This window comes from Mustela putorius, unplaced genomic scaffold (assembly GCF_011764305.1).
Source record: "Mustela putorius furo isolate JIRA1106 unplaced genomic scaffold, ASM1176430v1.1 tig00003858_pilon_pilon_pilon, whole genome shotgun sequence".
Taxonomy (NCBI): domain Eukaryota; kingdom Metazoa; phylum Chordata; class Mammalia; order Carnivora; family Mustelidae; genus Mustela; species Mustela putorius.
The window spans coordinates 14,180,499-14,200,546 of NW_025422010.1; the positions used below are offsets into that span (position 1 = coordinate 14,180,499).

Below are 20,048 nucleotides of genomic sequence, written 5' to 3' on the forward strand. Positions count from 1 at the left end.
AGTTATAATATACATACCCTGGCTATGTGTAAATAAATAAAAGATAAGCTTTAGAAGATCTATAGGTAAAGAAACTAAAAATGATTGGATTTGTAAAAGTAGTTACTTCTGGGGAAAGGAGAGGTGGTTTAGACTGGGGAAAAGATGTAGAGGGGGCTGGGAGCTGGGTGCTTTTAGGGTGCTGAGTCCATTCCAAATCATGATCCTGGGTGGTGTAATATTCTTTAAGAATATTACATAGAGAAGAAAAAAAAAAAAAGAATATTACATAGAGAAAGAAAAAGCCCCTTGATAAAATAATAAAATAAATTCATTATAAGGCAACCTATCCTTTTTTTTTTTTTTTTTTTTTAAAGATTTTACTGGGCGCCTGGGTGGCTCAGTGGGTTAAGCCGCTGCCTTTGGCTCAGGTCATGATCTCAGGGTCCTGGGATCGAGTCCCGCATCGGGCTCTCTGCTCAGCAGGGAGCCTGCTTCCTCCTCTCTCTCTCTGCCTGCCTGTCTGCCTACTTGTAATCTCTCTCTGTCAAATAAATAAATAAAATCTTTAAAAAAAAAAAAAAAGATTTTACTTATTTGCGAGAGAGAGTGCACATAGGCAAGTAGATGTCTAGGGGCTGCGGGGAGAGCAGAGGAGGAGGGAGAAGAAGAGGGTTAAGAATCCCGAACAGACTCCACACTGAGCAGTGAGGCCAAGGTGGGACTTGGAGCTGGGTCCCACGACCCTGAGATCATGACCTAAGCTGAAACCAAGAGTCCCAAGTTCAACCGACTGACTCACCCAAACACCTCCAGGCTTTACAGAAACTACTCCATGATCCATGTTTCTCCCTGAAGAGCTTGTTATACCCTCCTGCTGGAGAATCAGCAGGTGGTGTTTCTGGCTGTAGAGAACAGGGGATGACTCCAGAGAAAAGGTAGGAGGAATCACACATGCTCAGACAGCTCCTTCTACCCCACGGATCTGTAATGGGGGAGAACATAGAGAAAGACTAAAGAACACTCAGACTGGACAAATCCACTCCCTGCGTTTTTGTGCTTGGGACCTGGTCCTTGTCTGAAACCCTACAACTTCTGCAGTCTGTTTGTCCCAGGAACATACATAACCTAAAGTCATCACACATAGAAATAATTGGTTACTAATTAGTTACTAATGCTAATAAAATATCAGGACTCTTTTTATAGATGATGTAATTCTCTCAGAATTAAATGTTTAGCACCTTGAGATGGAATTCACATACCATACCATCCATTTAAAGTATGTAATTAGATGTTTGGGGTTTTTCTTAGTATATTCACACAGTTGTGCAGTCATCACCCACAACTTAAGTTTGGAACATTTTCATCACCCCAATTAGTCACCCTTCACTCCCAGCCCCAAACCTAGGCAACCACTAATCTACTTTCTGCCCCTCAGAATTCAAATTTATGCTTCTGGTTTAACTGCCTTAAAGCAAATTATTTTGTATCACAAATCCTTGGAACTGTTCCAATTCTTATCTCCTGGAACTAATTGCTAATTTGGCCTCTGACAGTTTCACTTGGGGCATTTGCGTGGCATCGCCTTGAGGAACATTACACATGGCAAATGCTTCACCTGAAGGTGGTCTCCCCACCACCATGACCCACTCAGGCCCAAACACACACGCAGCCCCTAACGACGTGTGAGGGCAGAAAATGCCAGCACGGCAGCATATAGGTCTCTATATAGGTCTCTTTAGGCCACTAAAGCTAATAGATGGAATAAGTCCATTCCTAAGATAACCCCACAAATAGCTGTAGAATTTTGCAGGCATGCAATCATAGGCATATCATGAACTAGAGCTAGATTTCCACGGAGGAGGAAGTGAAGCGTGCTTGGTAGAGAAAATGGAGAACCATCTCCTTTAGGAAGCAGGCCAGTAATGACCACTTTCAAGAACCCTGGCTAGGTGGCAGGAGAGGCTCTGTAAGGTGGGCAGTGGGTATATCCAAGGGCTTCTTGCTTTGGTTCTTCCTTCTCGCACATTCTATGCATGTGGTGGGTCGACTTTCTTCTACGAGCATCTGTGAAAGACCATGATTTTGTCTTCTGGGATGGGAGGAGCATCCAGTGAGAACTGCCTAGGTCTTTGTAGTCTATTTCTTGGAGTTGAGATTATTTTGCTCCAAGACACTATCTCTGCCTTTGGGGGCTGCTAGAACAAAATATCACAGTCTGGGTGGCTTCACAACAGATATTTGTTTCTCATTGTTCTGGAGTCTAGAAAGTCCACGATCTAAGTGCCAGTGGAGTCAAGGTCTAGTGAGACCTTGTTTCTTGAGTTGCTGATAGTAGGCTTTTTTGCTGTGTCCTCACATGACCTTTACATGTGGCAAGAGAGAAGGAGAAAAACTGGCATCTCTTCTTAGAAGGGCACTAATCCTATCATGAGGACCCCTATCCTCAGGACCTCATTTAAACCTAATCACCTTCCAATGGCCTCACCTCCCAACACCATCATTTTAGGGGTGAGAGCTTCAACATATGAATTTAGAAAGGACACAAATATTCAGCCCATAACAGACATGCTTAGGTGCATATGGCCTAAATCAGATGAAATAATAGGACAATCCCTCCCTTGACTTACACAAAATAAATAGAATAAACCTGAATTAAAAGGGAGCAGGATATTTTCATCTGTTCGTTTTACCCGTTCTTGTAATTAGTCTTTATCATGTCCTTTGGGGACATCTTGAATCTTTAAAAATTAAACTGTTTCTGTGGAGGTAAAATCAACAGGCTTTTCCCTTCTAAGAAAGGTAAAACTTCAAATCTGTGGGATTCAGGTGTAAGTGTGTGAGCCACAATGTAGTGCCCTAGAGCTCAGAGTAAAGGACAAGGTAGAAATGAGTGGGCAGCTATGCCAGGCTGTTCCCCTTGAAATTCTAGAGGCTCCCTGAGCCCCTCTGGTTTCCTGGAATGCTGTCACTTGGCTGCCTGTGAAAAACCCAGCAGACCCCTCAGGGAGCTGGTACAATGCCTCATCTGCCGTCTGGGGACAGATCCCCAAAGTGATGCCCTCAGAGCCTGCATGCATTCAGGGGCCCCCTCAACCACAAAGTGGCCTGTCATACTGGCAGCGTGTCTGCCAGCAAGACCCCCACTCACAAAGGGACCGTTCATACCCAGGTCACCAGTGGCCACTGTGTTCATGGAAAAGGCTGGCGCGACCCGATCAAGCAGACGGACATGGGTTGGGCCCCTTTTCTGTGTCACAAGAAAGGAGGAGCAGAGATGACAGGGGGAAAGCCTGGGTTGCCCTAAGCACAGCATTTGATTCATTTCATCTCAAGGCTGTCATTCACCTAGAAAGGTCCTGAAGGCACCTCACTTCTGCTTCTGAAGCAGCAGGATGTGGAAGCAGCTGTCTGGGTGCTCTGGAGGCCAGCCCCAGGAGGAGGAAGGGAAAATACCGGAGCCACTTGGACCAGACGGTGAGGGAGGCAGGGAACAGCCACGTCTGTCCTCCGGCTGCTGCGAAAAGTTCCAGCAGCTGGGAAGCGCTGAGAAACTGGACTAACATTACAGGTGGCGTTTCCTTATCAGAGAGCCTTGAACCTCCAAGAGAGGTGTTGTTAGCAGAACTTAAAATGGGCTGAATCCCTTGTAAGAACGAATTTGTGCTCTGATCCCTAATACAAGTTAAAGCCTGGAAACAGACTAAATCAGGGCTGGAGTAAATAATAACGATTCGTTGCAATTAACAGGAACTATATTTAATGACCATAAGTAACAACAGCACTGAGCATTTACTTTGTTGTGGGCCCCGCCCTAGGACCTTTGCATACATTATTTCACAAATCTCTCATCACCTCTATCCGAGAAGTACTTGTGCATCGCTGTTTAGAGACTCCGGAGAGATTCAGAGCCTAAAATCACCCAGCTAATAGGAGGCAGAAGCAGAACTGAAATCGGTTGTCTGCATGATTCCAAAACTTTAGGCTGTGGCTGGAAGGGATGACCTCGCTCAGGCCTTCAGAAGCCAGTACTTTCCCAATTAGCCAGCTCAGGACTGAGCAAGGAGTTGACAGGAACTAGCTACCCCTTCTGCCACACCAGGCTGGGCCATGGGTAAGTGGCCGGGTGAGGCTCTGCCACCACGATCTAGCCTTATTCTTGGGCTTTCCCACAGGCACAGGCTATGTGAAAGGGATGGGGACCTGTAGGGACATGGAGACTGAACTCTGGGCTCCCCCTCATCCCACACTCCCCCTGAAAACCCCATCTTGGGGTTGAAAACTTTGTCCATCCCTCCCAGATTCCAAGCCGAGGATAAATCATGAAATAACTAATCTAAGTGTAGATTTAACAGGACCACACCCACTTTTGAGGGTACCCAGGTACCCGTCACTTCTGAAGAACCAGCCCAGGTCACTTACTTTGCGTGAAACTTCTTGTGCATTGGAGCCACCTGAAGTACTCACAGGGCCCACCTGGAGGGGCTTTCTGGGGTGTGGCTGGAGAGTCTGAACCACAGTTTCCAGGTAGGTTGGGAGACCACCTAGAGAATCACTTTAGGGGATGAAAATGATTTAGGGGATGGAAGCTTTAGCTTTGTCTGTCATTTCACCACGGGGCACTTACCACTGCCCGTTTATACGTGATAGCCACTCTTGCCAAGGACTTTCATCCCCATCACGTGGACTGGTTTCCTGTGGTAACAAGTTACCACAAACTTGTGACTTAACACTGATCGTCTTACAGCTTTACAGTCAAAAGTCTAAAATGGGTGGGCACGGCTGCCCACTGTGGAAGCTGTAGGGGAGAGTCCACTTCCTTGCCTCTTCCAGCTTCTAGAAGCTGCTTGGCTGCTGGTATTCCTGGCCTTGGGCCTGATGCATCTCCAAAGCCAGCAGGATGTCCACCAACACACCTTCTTCCCTGACCCTGACCCTGACCCTCCTGCCTCCTGCTTATAAGGACCCTTGTGATTACAATGGGGCCACCTAGATAATCCAGGATTCTTTGCCATTTTAAGATACTTTTTTTTTTTTTAAAGATTTTATTTATTTATTTAGTTGTCAGAAAGAGAGAAAGCACACAAGCAGGCAGAGAGGCAGGCAGAGGCGGAGAGAGAGGCAGACGCCCCGCCAAGCAAGGAGCCCAACTCAGGACTCCATCCCAGGACCCCAGGATCATGACCTGAGCCAAAGGCAATGGCCTAACCCACTAAGCCACCTAGGCGTCCCCTATTTTAAGATCCTTAATTTAATCACGTCGCCCAAGTCCCCACTGCTGTGTAAGGTAATGCATTCACAGATTTCAAAAAGATTCAGAATTTGGAGACAATTATTCTATCTCCCCATCCACCCTACCACCTGTCTAGACAGCAGGTGTCCCTCCCATCCCATATCACCATTCCCCAAAAAGACCACTAAAACAGTATCAGGATTTGTGTGATGCAATCCTTCTTACTTTCCCGGTAATCAAGGACAAGAGGGAAGGAGTTAGTGAAGTGCCCGTCAAGATGAGCCTCTTAAGACCATGCCCCAAACACCAGCTAGGTCTCCCCATACTTGCCAGATGTTCTAGAATCTACAGCCACAGTGCCTCCTCTTCTGAGCCAGGACTCCAGTGGCCCCACTGTCTTGTTCACCCCAGGCTCAGTCACCAGCACCACCTTCCAAACCTGCTCGCAAACCACTTATGAAAGATGAAGAAAGAGGAACTAAATTAAAAAGCTTTATTGCCTTTTGAATTTCTGATTATTACCTTCAGAATTTCTGGGCTGAGGTCCCAACCTCAAGACTCTGAAATTTCTGTTGCTGCTGGTGTATTAATTTGCTGAAACTGCAAAGTACCACAGATGGGGTGGCTTAAACAGAAATCTATTTTCTAGCAGTTCTGGAGGCTGGAAGTCCAAGGTCAAGGTGGGGGCAGGTTGCTTCTTCAGAGGTCCCTCTCTTTAGCTTGCAGATGGCTCCCTTTTCCCTGTGGCCCCACATGGTCCTTCCTCTGTGAACATGTGCCCCTAGTGCTTCTTTTTTTTTTAAGATTTTATTTATTTGAGAAAGAGAGTGAGTGAGAGAGCACAAGCAGGGGACCCAGCAGAGGGAGGGGCAGAAGCAGGCTCCCCACTTAGCAGGGAACCCCATGCGGGGCTCAATCCCAGGATCCTGGGATCATGACCTGAGCCAAAGACAGACGCTTAACCCACTGAGCCACTCAGGTGGCCCTACTTCTCTCTCTTCTTATAAGGACACCAGTCTTATTGAACTCAGACCCACCCTAATGACCTCATTGTAACTTAGTCACCCCTTTAAAGACCCTGTCTCCAAATACAGTTGTTCTGATGTCCTGAGAGTTAGGACTTCTCACTTGGGGGTGGGAATGAGAGACACAGTTCAGCCCGCAACAGTGGGCTGGGACCCTGGGAGATTCCACAAGTTTACTAGGTGGGCGTTAGGGTCAGGGAGAGGCAAGCTAGGTTGTTGACTCTAAGAAAGTGCACCTCAGCCCAGAACTGCCTTTTGGTCTTAGATTAGGGATGGGAGGAAGGCAGAGTGGGTCAAAGTAGCCCCCAAAGGGACTAGTCTTAGTCTGTGTAAGCAAGCAGCAGCATTTAAGGCCCACCTACCTTCCCCAGAGCCAACTCGCTGCAAAAGGTTTTTTGCTTGATACATAATTTACAGTTAATCACAAAAAGTCCACCCAGTCCCTACACACCACTGACACAGAGGAAATCAATGAAGAGACACAGAGTGTGTGTGTTTGGTGCTCTGAAAGAGCTGTGTCAGAGAAAGGGATTTCATTCTCAAGGCTGGATCTGAGAGGGAAGGCAAACCCAGCACAAGTTGAAACAAACCGAACAGCCTTATCTTATTCTTGATTCCCAGATTCCTCTTCCTTCTTAAAAGCCATTTAGAGGGTGCCTGGGTGGCTCAGTGGTTAAATCCTCTGCCTTCGGCTCTGGTCATTATCAGGGTCCTGGGATTGAGCCCCACATCGGGCTCTCCGCTCAGCGTGGAACCTTCTTCCTCCTCTCTCTCTGCCTGCCTCTCTGCCTACTTGTGATCTCTGCCTGTCAAATAAATAAATAAAATATTAAAAAAAAAAAAAAAGCCATTTAGAGGCAGGGAACTGTGAACTGTCATTGTTAAGAGTAAGTGCCCTTGTGAGGTCCTTCCTGGGACATGTTGGGTATGTGACTTACAGGACCTGGAATCTCTCACATTTCTCCTTGACAAACCTTAGTTGCTGGTCAGACTCCCTAACCAACATAGGCTTAAAATATATAAATATATAAGGACACACACATAGGCTCGTAAGGAAATAAGCCAGTCCCAAAAGAGACAAATACTGTATCATTCCACTTACACGAAGGACCTAGAATGGTCAAATTCACTAGACAGAAAGTATAATGGCAGTTGCCAGGGGCTGGGGGAGAGGGAAGGATGGGAAGTTGTTGGTTTATTACAGAGCTTCAGTTTGGAGACATGACAAGAGTTCTGGAGACTGCTTGCACAACAATGTGAATATACTTATTGAACTGTACACTTAAAAATAGTTAACATGGTAAACTGTGTGTAATATATATTTTAGCACAGCTTTTCTTCCCCCCCCTTTCAAAAAGGCCTCTGAAGCAATCATGTAATGGAAAAAAACACATGGCTGGGGTCAGGCTAACCTAGGTTAACCCCTTATCTGCCACTCTCTAGTTTGGGGGCAATTTTTTGTTTATTTCCATGTAACGTATCACCCAAAAACTTAGTACCTTAAAACAACAGCAATCATCTTGTCAGTCCTATTTGTAAGGGCCAGGAATCTGGGAAGACCTCCTGCTGGGTAGTTCTGGTTCAGGGGCTCTCCCAGGCTTGCAGTCTGTTGGGGGGCTACAACAACTGGGGGATTTTTGGAATTCTTCCAAAAATCCAATGCATTTATCAGACTCAATAAGAGTTTCACCCTTCTTAAAAGAAGGGTGAAAGAGAATCTGGAAAATGTGGAATTGAGTGAGTGGGGAAGAGCGGGTAGCAGCACATCTCCCTTTAGCTATGGAGAGAAAGACAGGAAATTTTACCTACTTCATACATTTGTGCTCAGAGATGCCTCTTCCTCAGAAAGCAAAGAAAAATGTTTTCCTGGCCTCCCCTTACCCAACACCTCCCTTTCCCTTTGCTGGGACTAGCTAGCTCCACTCCAACTGCCTACCACCTACCAAGGTCTCCCTTGGATTTTTTCTCTCCTCACCTGGCTATTGCCAAGTCCATTTCCCCAACAACTCCCCTCAAAGATTATCTGCTCAGAGACTCAGCTCTCCTCCTTGCTCCAAATTCACAAAGGGGCATCCTAGAGCCTTTTATTGGGTGCCTCTGGATTCTACCTATTCTATAGAAGCAAGTTTCTATTCAAGAAACTAGAGACCCCCAACTAGCATTTACCATGGTAACATTAGACCCACCAGTCCCAACTCTTTTACTCATTTATTCAAAACCACCAAAGCTATCAACTCTATGCAGCATATGAAAAATTATTTTCTATCTCCTCTCCAAGTTTTGTTTGATTCCCATCACTTTTAAAATCCACTTTATCCTATCCTATCAATACTGGAAGAACTATTTCTTTTTCATGCAGCTATTTGTTGCCATGTTATTTTTATATCAAATATTATGAGTGTTTTGGGGTGGGTGGGAGAGGAAGTATGCAATTTGATGACTAGAGCCCATTCCTTTTGGCCCTCCTAATTTTTATGGCATTTCCCCCCTCCTATTTGCCTGAATTTGCAATTTCATGCAAATTTTATAAAATTATCCCCAGAACCCCAACTCAACATTAGCCAAAGGCGAACTCAATTTATGCTGCTCCAGAAGAGTTGTGGTTTGGAAAATTTACTCAACTGGCTCCCAAAAAAGTGACAATCATTAGGACTACTGCTGTTGTTCCTACTACAACATCTGCAGAGCACTTTGCAATTTACACAGGGCTTTCACACCTGCTGCCTTTCATGTTTACTGTAACAACTATCTTATAGTTATGGTCCCATTCTACAGATTATTATAAAATGCTACAGAATGCACTCTACAGTTTGTTATAAATGAAGCACAGAACACTTAAGTGCATTGCCTGAGATCACAAGACTTTTACTTTATCCAGGCATTCTGTCATTTATATACTTTAAAAAAAAATTTTATTTTTGTTTTTTAAAGATTTCACATATTTATTTGACAGAGAGACAGCAAGAGAGGGAACACAAGCAGGGGGAGTGGAAGGAGGAGGAGGAGGCCTCCAGCCAAGCAGGGAGCCAGATGCAGGGCATGACTGGAAATCATGACCTGAGCCAGAGGCAGCCACTTAACGACGGAGGCACCCGGGAGCCCTATAAATTCATACTTTTTAATATTTTTTTAAAGATTTATTTATTTATTTGGCACAGAATGAGAGAGCTAGAGAGATCACAAGTAGGCAGAGAGGCAGGCAGAGAGAGAGAGTGAAGCCGGCTCCCCGCTGAGCTGAGAGCGGGACACGGGGCTTGATCCCAGGACCCTGAGATCATGACCTGAGCCTACGACAGAGGCTTAACCCACTGAGCCACACAGGCACTCCTAAAGTAAACCTTTTTTTTTTTTTTTTTAAAGATTTTATTTATTTATTTGACAGAGAGAAATCACAAGTAGATGGAGAGGCAGGCAGATAGAGAGAGAGAGGGAAGCAGGCTCCCTGCTGAGCAGAGAGCCCGACGCGGGACTCGATCCCAGTACCCTGAGATCATGACCTGAGCCGAAGGCAGCGACCCAACCCACTGAGCCACCCAGGAGCCCTAAAGTAAACCTTTTTTATAAGAACTATGAATTTGGGTCACCTGGGTGGCTCAGTGGGTTAAGCCTCTGCCTTAGGCTCAGGTCATGATCTCAGGGTCCTGGGATCGAGGCCTGTGTCTGGCTCTTTGGGAGCCTGCTTCCCCCTCTCCCTCTCTCTGCCTACTTGTGATCTCTCCTTCTCTCTCTGTCAAATTAATTAATTAACAAATTAATTTTTTTTAAAAAAAAGGTTTATTTTAGAGAGTGAAAGAGAGAGTATGGGGTGGGGAGGGAGAGAGAGACTTCCAAAGACTCAGCACTGAGCATGGAGACTGACATGGGGCTCTATCCCATGACCCTGAGCCCAAATCAAGAGTCAGCCACTTAACTGACTGTACCACCCAAGCACCCCATAAATCCATTCTTTCTAAGTGCCCTGGGCATAGGACCCCTTCAACCAACATTGTTCCTTTTACTCCTTTCTCTAGAATGCCAACCCTTTTTTTCCTGAGAAAGTTTAGGTTGGTTTTGTTTCTTTTTTTAGTTTTTTATTTACTAATTTGAGAAACAGAGAGCATGAGCAGGGGGGGAGGCAAAGGAAGAGGGAGAAGCAGGCTCCCCACTGAGCAGGGATCCCCATGCAGGGCTCAATTCTAGTACCCTGAGATTATGACCTGAGCCAAAGTCAGAGTCTCAACTAACTGAGTCACCCAGATGCCCCGGTTTGATTTTATATCCAAGACCACTTATAGGATAGAGTGCTACGCACACTTCACTTAAGCTCAAATTTTTTTTCTCAACAATCTTTTCTAATCTAATCTTCCTTTGTTAGTAATAGCAAAATGGACTAAATGGCAGACATTGAGGTATCTTTGGCTTTAGTTTGTCCTTGGGAAATAACTAAAAATGAAAATATGTCTGAGATAGTCCGTGTTTCAGAAGTACTTCTATGACTGAAACTATGAATTTAAAGGTCACATGAAGGAGTGTCTGGGTGGCTCAGTGGGTTAAGCCTTTGCCTCCCACTCAGGTCATGATCTCAGGATCCTGGGATCAAGCCCCACATCGGACTCTCTGCTAGGCAGGGAGCCTGCTTTCCCCTCTCTCTCTGCCTGCCTCTCTGCCTACTTGTGATTTCTCTCTCTGTCCAATAAATAAAGAAATAAATAAAATCTTTAAAAGTAAATAAAGGCCACATGAAATCCAAAGTTTGAGGGCATCCCTGGCAGGGGTACTGCTAGTGAATATACTGAATGACAGTTTTAGCCTGAGGTTCAGTTTTGTCTCATCACATACCACCCATCTGGCACTGGACAAAATAAATGAGAAGCGTGGTTGTCATAGAGATGGATGGCATAATCTGACTACCTTCACATGGAACTATTGCTTTGGCGTGTCACAGGCCCTTTGCATAGGATGCACCTGGCTCAGTAGCTGCTAAGAGAAAAGGAAGGGATTTCTCTTATGAAATTGTTGACATTATTGTTGCTGTTAATGTATACACTTATTGAGCACTTACTATGTGTCAGGGAATGTGCTGAGCATTTCTCATATATTACTTCATTTTATCCTTCCAACAACCTTTTCAGGAAGGTATTCTAGTCCTCCTTTTACACAATAAGAAACTGATATTCAAAGAAAGTAAACAACCTTCCCTAGGTGACACACTTTTAAATCAACGTCTGCCTCTAAAACTTACATTTTGAAACATCATGCAAAATTGTCTCTCAGGTACGGAAAGCAGAGAAGTGGTTGTTTAATAGAATTGTAGTAATTGAAGCGGATAATTTGGGGGCTGGTAGTCTACCTTATGACTATAGTGAACTAAGGAAATCTAGTTGACAAGCTTTAAACAGAGCTTGGATAGGGTCTGAAACTTTAAATTTTCAAGTATTTGAACTTAGAGTGAGCAGGTGCCATTCATATCCTGCCCTCCCCTCCTCATCATCATCCCAGGGTCCTGGGCCTCACTTTGGGCTCCCTGCTCAGCTAGAAGTCTGCTTCTCCCACTCCCTCTGCCTCTCCCCTGCTTGTGCTATCTCTCTCAAATGAATAAATAAAATCTTTTTAAAAAGAAAAAAAGAATCATTTAATCCAACAAGTAAACAGTAGTAAACAAAGATCTGCCTGATCACTAACTTTCCTCGTTCTCATACAAGAGCATTGGAGAAGTGCTGTAACAAGCAAAGTCTGATAAGTTTTTTGGGTTTTTGTTTTGTTTTGAGAGAGTTTGCCAGAGCACAGGGAGGATGGGGGGGGGGGCAGAGGGAGGGAGAGAGTCCTAAGCAGGCTCTGCACCCAGCACAGAGCCCAATGCAGGGCTCAATCTCGTGACCCTGAGCTCATGACCTGAGCTGAAATCAAGAGCCAGATGCCTAACCAACTGAGCCACTCATGCACCCCTGTGGTGTGTTTTACGATAAAGATATGTAGGAGGTACTAATGGAACACAAATAAAGTGAATCTTGATGAATGAACAGGAGTGTTCGTGCAAGCATGACGCTTAGCATATATAAATTCATCTGCATAAGCCCAAGCCAAATAAATAAATAAGCAAATAAAATTTTATAAATAAAATCAAAGTGACTTAGATGGGAAAGGCATTCATTTTCTCAAATAACAGCAAATCTAGAGGTTAGGCAGCCATTGAATATATCCAAACCAGCTTCCTACCATCTTTCCACCTGTCATCCTCCGTACGGGTTTGTCTGCTCAGGCAGACCCTGCCACAGGGTCCCCAGATGGCAGTCACACTTCAGGGTATCTCTTGCTGATGACAACGTCCAGAGGAGCAAAAACAATGTCCTTGCCTTGTGTTGCTTTGACTAGAGAGGGAAACCTTCCCAGAATCACTACGATCACACTTCGGTTCAATGAAGATTCAGACTCCGTATCTAGGGGAGGGACTGACTTCCCAAAAAGTCATGGCTGCTTGGAAAAGTTAACAGCACTGAGGCCTGTTGGCAAGGAGGGTGGTGATGAGAGAGCAAACAGCAGTGTGTCCCACAGGCAATTAGACATGTAAGAAGATGGCATTCTGGAAACGATAAGATGTTAGGTGTGAAAACATCAGTGCAGTGCCAGTGTTCAGTGTTTATGGGTCAATGTTCCTTAAGTTCTTAAAGACAGTGAAATATCAAATAATATTAAGAGGCTTTCATTATTATTATTTTTTTTTAATGTGGGATTCATTTAAATTTAATTCAAAACCGGGGCACATGGATGGCTCATTCGGTTAAGAAGCTGCCTCCAGCTCAGGTCATAAATCCTGGGATTGAGCCCCTCATTGGGGCTCCTTGCTCAGCAGGGAGTCTGCTTCTGCCTCTCTTTTGAGAAGCCCAAGGAATAAAGTTAAAATCCTCCATAAGCACACGTGCTCTAACTGCTTGATGTCAGAGTACATAGTAGTTTTGTGCAGAATCACAGCAGTGACTTAGAGAGCACATTCACATTCACATTCTTAGAGTAAGTTTCTGTCCTATTTTCTGCCAAACAAAGGCAAGCTACTGCTAATCAGTTTAAGAAAAAAAAAGCAGCACACTGGCTTCTAAATTACAGAATTTAAAATTGCTGTTTTTCTTTCTTTTTTTTTTTTCCCCTAAAAAGGTGAATTTCTGGGGGCGCCTGGCTGGCTCAGTGGGTTAAGCCGCTGCCTTCAGTTCAGGTCATGATCTCAGGGTCCTGGGATCAAGCCCCACATCGGGCTTTCTGCTCAGCAGGTAGCCTGCTTCCCTCCTCTCTCTCTGCCCGCCTCTCTGCCTACTTGTGATCTCTCACTGTCAAATAAATAAATAAATAAATAAAATTAAAAAAAAAAAAAAAGGTGAATTTCTGTAGCCCTTCCACTTAATGGAGCAGGTTCTCTAGACCCAGACTCCATAACATAAGTAAGTTTAAGGCACCCAGCGAAAAAACAGGGACTTCTTTTAGTGCGGTTCAGGCACGGGATTTTGGGGGAGGAGTTGCAAGAACTGGGGCCACCTCTCTTCCCAGCAAGATGCAGAGCGGTGGCAGGGCCCCAACACTAAGGAAGGGATAAGGATGTGCTTGCTGGCAACTTCAGGAAGGTTGTGTCTGTCTCATGGGCTTTCGTGAAATGACCACTATCAGGGATGGTCGGCATGTGCAGATTTCTTTACTTTTTCATTTCCAATATAAAAAGGAAAGCTTAACATCTCTCCATATGATAGCAAACAACAGCAAGACTATTCCTTTAAATGTCTGGACTTGCCTGGGCAGGAATCCATTATGGAGGCTGTTTTATTTTCTAAGTCCCTTTAACTTTCCCGTGAACTTGATGGTTTTAATAATGAAGAGTAGAAGCAGTCAGGATGCAGAGTTCCAAGGCCCTTCTGAAAAGTGAGCAGGAGCCCAGTTACTCAGACTCTCCAAAGCCCGAGACTCTCCTGTGGGCAGACCTGTCGTTTGGAGTGACAGCTTCTGTTCAGTGTCTTCAACCCTTGCTCCAAGTGTATCCAGCAGTGAAGCAGGCTCCTGAAGCAGGCATCAGGCAGACCCAGTGAGAGCAATCAGAAAAGTATTTCTCAGAATATCGTGGCAAACAAAATCCGTTTTTACCTGTTGCCCAGAACGTACAGAGATCCAGATGCAAACACAAACTGAAACAAATCTCACAAAACAGTACTTTTTCCTTTGTCTGATGCAATCTCACATTTTCTAATCTACTTCATTTTTTTAAGTGGTGAAACTGCATGACCCGCCTCAATTGGTTTCATGACCCCTGAATAAGTCACAACTGGTGGTTAGAGAAACCGTGAGTTAGGAAGTTGCTGTGATCCTCAGGAGGGGAGTATTGTAATGGCATCTAGGAAAGCAGAAAGCTGGTTTGCAGGAGGTAGAAGGATTCCAGACGGATTTAAGAGGGGATTGGACTCAAAGGAATTAGAGATAATGCCCAGTGTGGGCTTGAGCTCTGGGTAGATAAAGGGATCATTTGCAGAGATAGGTAAGGTTAACTGCAAGACGTATTACAAGGGTCAAGATAAGGAGCAGATGAAGAGGGCCCCTTTTGGGGGGTAAACACAAATATATCCCTGAATTTGAAGCATAGTGAAGAACAACTATCTAAGGACATTACATAACTCCAGAGAGTGTTCAACTTTTACTAAAAGAGGGAGCAAAACGGGGCGATGAAAAAGAAAGAAATCATTAACAGGGAGGAGTGGGCTCTGAGCCTGGAAATTCTACTTGGAAAGGACAGTCCAGCTCTAATTCCCAGGGCAACAGCCCAGATCAAAGACTCACCTGGTGCTCTGCTATTGGTGCTAACAGGGCTTTTGTAGGGCTGAGAATAGGGTAAGTATAGCCTATGGCATTTCATTTAGCAAACCCGTTGGCAGGGGTTCACTTCTTATACACACAAAGTTGGCGTTGAATTTAGAATTCCCCATCCCCAGTTCAGAAACTTAACAGGCATTTCTTAGGCACTTCTTATAAAAATGGAAATCCATTAACTTTATTCTTCATGCACGCTCTCTGACAGCATCGGGTCAAAGGACTTTTTTCCTTCCTCTTTTCAGAGCTTCCACAGTGGCAATCTTTCTCCTTCTAAATCTTTTCTTTTACAAAACAATAGGGAGTGGTGGTAGCCTGTGGCTAGTTGAAGATTTCGAACAATAGGTGTTTCTGAGCCGGGTTTATTGAAATGGTCTTGTCTGTGTCCTGGGGGAGATTGTAAATGAGATGTCAACAGGAGCTCTTTTGTGCAGATGGCATTCAGCCTGAAAGAGAGGAATTTCCTTACTGTGCTAGTATTTAAAGTAGATTTGTTGCTGCTTTTGCTAAAACTTTTTATCCAACTGCCTGAGCTAACAGCACTGAATGAGTCACTCGGTGTGATTGTGACTTCCTTCCCTCCTTAGCAAAGCACGGACTCAGTCATTTACATTTAGAAAGGAAGACTCCTAAGAAGATTTCTTGGATTTTCATCAGCTTGAGCCTCTTTTCTAGACCATCACGTGGACCTGAGTTGTCAGCAATCCTGTTACCCCCAGGAGAGGGCAGCCTGGCCAGGCTGTTTTTTCTCACTCCCAGGAAAACTCCTGGCTGTTTTGCTTGCTTTTTAAAATCCAAAGAGGGTGACAGTTTCCTGCCTTAAGCCTCTTCCTTTCGCCCTCTTTTTTTTTTGGGGGGGGGGCGGTAAATGACAGGCAATTTCAGTTTACTATAATTACCACCGAGGTTTGACCAACTCCACCCTTAGGAGATAAGGCAACTGTTTTATTACCTCTCAGCCAGGTGCCTGAGGGTGACAAGACTTGCCTTTATCTGGAGACCTGACAAGGTATCAGCAACTGCAAACCGGCTGAATCTTTGAGCAGCGGCTATCCAAATGCTTCCCCTCTCTGTGATCCATTTCCCTGTCTTTATTGGTAGTTACTTTCAATCCGAACACTGGCGCTGGTTTCCTCTAGTTTTTCCGCATTCCTGCACCTTGCCAGCTCCGCAGTTGTACTGCTATGTCAATTACAACCGGTGTAAATTACAAACCCCCAGACCCAGGCACATCACACAGACTGTATTAACATCTGCTTGGTAGGTTTGCTGTGGGTGTAGTTGCCTCTTCAAAGAACTGAGACTTGGCTAAATCTTTCATCTACGATCAGAAATCGAGAAACCAAATCATTCTGTCTTTACTTTCTCCGGTTCTTTTTGAAAAGAACATTACCTACATCAGCCGGCGGTGGGGTGCTTTAGATCCTGAAATTTTCTAGTGCTTCATCTATATCTATCTGTCTGTTCGCTAACATACCTAACTGCCCCTCAGTTTATTCTTTAACTCAAGCTCTTACATGGATTATCTCCTCTCTCCGGAGTTGGAAATGCAGTGTAAAATGTGCATTTTGAAAATGATTTTGGGAGCGCCTGGGCAGCGCAGTCGGTTAAAGCAGCTGCCTTCAGCTCAGGTCATGATCCCAGGGTCCTTGGATGGAGCCCCCATGTCGGCTACCTGCTCAGCAGGGAATCTGCTTCTGCCTCTCCCTCTGCCCTGCTTGTGTTCTCTAATAAATAAGTAAAATTTAAAAATAAAAAATAATTTTTAAACTGTGTATACTAGGTAGGGCTCCAGCGAATCAAGAGTGCTTTTGCAGAGAAACTTTTAGGGGAGTGTCCTAAGCTGCCCGTACTTAGCATGGCGCCCAGCCTGAACCTCGCATAGAGCCACCCTCCTGTGAGTATAAATTATGGTGGGTCAAGGAGAAGAATGTTGGTTTTATTTATTTTATGGGGAAGCAACTATAGCCTGAGGGCAGGGGGTCATAATGAGGATGGAAAAGATGAATGAAAACACATCCACACAACCTTGCAAATATGAGGTGTTTCTCTTCCAAGAACACGTAAGACTACCCCACTCTGTAGTTTATGTACACATCACTCCACCTTGTGGGGAAAGGTTACTTGAAAGCCCCCCTACGAACACCCCAATTACCATTTTCACAAAAACCAGAACAAGATGTTTCTGAATACAGTGTGTGAAACCAATGAACACCCAGAACTCCAACACAAAGAGAGACATCAGGAGTAGCATCATACCTAACCTTGGATTTCTCTCTTCCTTAAACATATGAAAATAGAGTCTGCTACCACCCCTCCCCAGCCATCCCCCACCCCCCCACACCCGCCCCAATCCTCTCTGTAGGCTTGGTTAGGACACAACTCCCGGCAGGGCCGTAGATGCCTCTGAAGGAGAAAGTCCTATGGCTCCAAGGCTTCCAAAGGAGCAGGGAAACATCATTCCTTCATCTGCTATTCTGAAAGCCATTGGCCAAAACCTGACCTTGGAACTTCCTGCAGTGCGGCTGTGCTACCTCTTTCTGAATACAAACAGGTTAGAGTCCATCATCAAGAGGCGCTGCCATAGACCCCCTAGACTCCCTCGACCCCTAGGGCACTGCCCTAGACCCCCAGGGAATGTCAGGTATATTAGCTTTCTACGATCCTCAAAAGTTCTGAATTCCAAAGACATCCAACCAAGAGAGTCAAATAAGGGCTTTTAAAATTCAGCTAAGGTTCTTCTAAGAGTTCAAAGTAGAATCTTAATGACAAAAGGCAACTCTTTCTAATCTAAGTGGAGGTTTGGAGGGGAAGAAGTCAAGGCTCCAGTCAGACCCCTCCCTGGAGAACCTGGGCAGCCCACTCTCCAGTCCCCTCGTCACTTGTGGAATTGGGATTCCAGGATCAGTGCCTGGCTCTCTTGAACACAGTGAAGGTGGACATTGGTGGGGGCAGGTAGAGTAAACTGATACCGTTTTAGTGCGGGCCTCTTCAGTTTCCTAGATTATTTTTATTACATTTTTGCCAACTGACAAAAACCCAACTGTAAAATAGAGTTTATAATGCAGTCTTTAAGGGGCCCTTTTCCTACCAACTGTAAACACTGATTGGTGGACCGAAGTCCTGTCTAAAGTTTGGTATGGACAGAGAGGCCTGGGGACACGTGGACAGGTCCTTCTCTAGATCTGTGTCCTCATCTGTCAAGGACACAGCTGGATAAGGAGGTGTCATTTTAAGCGCTGATTCAGTTATCTGAGACTCAGTAGTGGGCAGGTCTCCTTCCTGGGCTGAGTGGGCTAACAGAAACTGTGTTCTACAGATTAACCCAGTCAGTTTTCCTGTTTTTCCTTTGAAAAGGGGGGTTTCAGAGAGGAAAGAGGAATGGAGTGGGATGAATAATTAACTGCCTAACTACACACACCAGGGCGTCCTGTGGCCTCCCACATGCCCTGCTCTCCAGACCCGGATAATTATTCCTCATCATGCTGAAACCAACAGGAAGGAATGGTGGATGGGTTTTCTTTCTTCTTCACTTCCCCACACATCCTGTTTTCCCGGGTTGGGGGGATTTGAGCTTGCCTTGTGCAAAGCTTCTGCTCCAGGCCAAGCCCTCCCTGCAGACCCCCAGTCCATAAGGGCGGCAGAAGCAGGCAGCTTTGATAGCGCTGCCCTCTCTCCAAAGCCCAGAACAGTCTAGCAGTGAGTGGGGGCTACCAACACATCCAGCTGGAAGTTTCAGTTAGGACTTAGCCTGACTGGACTCGTGACATACGCTGGTTTGCGCACAGGTCACTGGCTACACAGCCAACTCGCTTTCTCAAGCAGGACAAGCTGGCAATCTGTGCCTGATAACCCCTCTCCCATTGACCGTCAGCTACTCCAAACAGACCCGGGGTTAGGTAGGCTTGAGTTCTACTTTGTTTACCAGTCACCAAATAACCTGGCAGAAGAGTCCTGTTTGGTTGTGTGGCTCCATTCCAGATTTTTCCCTGTATTCCAGGCTCCAGGTCCCATTGTGTAGGTGCCACTAATTTCCATGAAGTAAGATGAAGAGGTAAAGAAAGTTCTTGGCTCTCAGATATCCATCTTTTGCAAGCAGAGAATAGCAGAATAATAAGCAGGCAAAGCAAGGCAGATGCACGGCAAATGGGCAGTTAGCATCACAGGCCCCTCACTTGGCCATTTGCCCAGGGCCCGTGGGTAAAGCCAAACAGAAGTTGGAGGAAGTTAGCTGAATAATCCATAGGACCAACCAGTCAGGTGATATTAGTTTGTGCTTTTGCATACTAGCTCATGGCGAAAGCTGGCCAATCACAATTGCACTTGGCCAGCCCTTGGCCAATGCCAAACAGAAGTGGGCACTGGTGATAGGAGATTCGAATGCAATATCCAATGTCACAGAGAATGGCTTTGCTGAGTATTCATTTCACTTCTACCCTGGTGACTCCCTTTCCAGATTAGTGATCCTTTTTTCTTTTTCTCCAGGAAATATCTTCTCAACCCTGTTCATTCCTTCATTTTAACAAGTATTTTACTAGGGGAAACCTCCTACACTGTTGGGAATGCAAGCTGGTGCAGCCATTCTAGAAAACAGTATGGAGGTTCCTCAAAAAGTTGAAAATAGAGCTATGACCCAGCACTTGCATTACTGGGTATTTACCCCAAAGATACAAATGTAGTGATTCGAAGGGACACATGCACCCCAATGTTTATAACAGCAATGTCCACAATAACCAAACTACAGAAAGAGCCCCAATATCCATCAACAGATGAATGGAAAAAGAAGATGTGGTATATATATATATATATATATCCATCAAAAAAACCTGAAATCTTGCCATTTGCAACGAGGTGGTTGAACTACAGGGTATTATGCTAAGCGAAATAAGTCAATGGGAGAAAGACAATTATCATATGATCTTGCTGATAGGAGGAATCTGATAAACAAGAGGATCATAGGGGAAGGGGGGAAAATGCAACAAGACAAAACCAGA

The 20,048-nt window shown here is 45.1% G+C and overlaps 2 protein-coding genes across 23 annotated transcripts in view; one reads left to right on the forward strand and one right to left on the reverse strand.

The window, feature by feature from the left end:
• The window catches only part of DLGAP1 (DLG associated protein 1), an 871,327-nt gene that overhangs the window by 775,376 nt on the left and 75,903 nt on the right, over nucleotides 1-20,048 (forward strand). The gene's annotated exons all lie outside the window — the stretch shown is intronic.
• Nucleotides 1-20,048, reverse strand: part of LOC101682339 — a 39,662-nt gene that overhangs the window by 16,503 nt on the left and 3,111 nt on the right. For 7 of the 14 annotated variants that reach the window (XR_006602056.1, XR_006602054.1, XR_006602052.1 and 4 more), the window contains one exon: nucleotides 782-964. Coding sequence is in view for 4 of the 14 variants with exons in the window: in XM_013051424.2 (XP_012906878.1) it covers nucleotides 14,086-14,253 (168 nt within the window). In the remaining 10 variants the exon portion in view is untranslated. Of the gene's footprint in view, nucleotides 1-781; nucleotides 965-4,401; nucleotides 4,951-13,553; nucleotides 14,254-15,210; nucleotides 15,501-20,048 lie in introns of those variants that run through there. The other 7 variants (XR_006602058.1, XR_001177896.2, XM_045065407.1 and 4 more) reach the window with 4 other exon arrangements.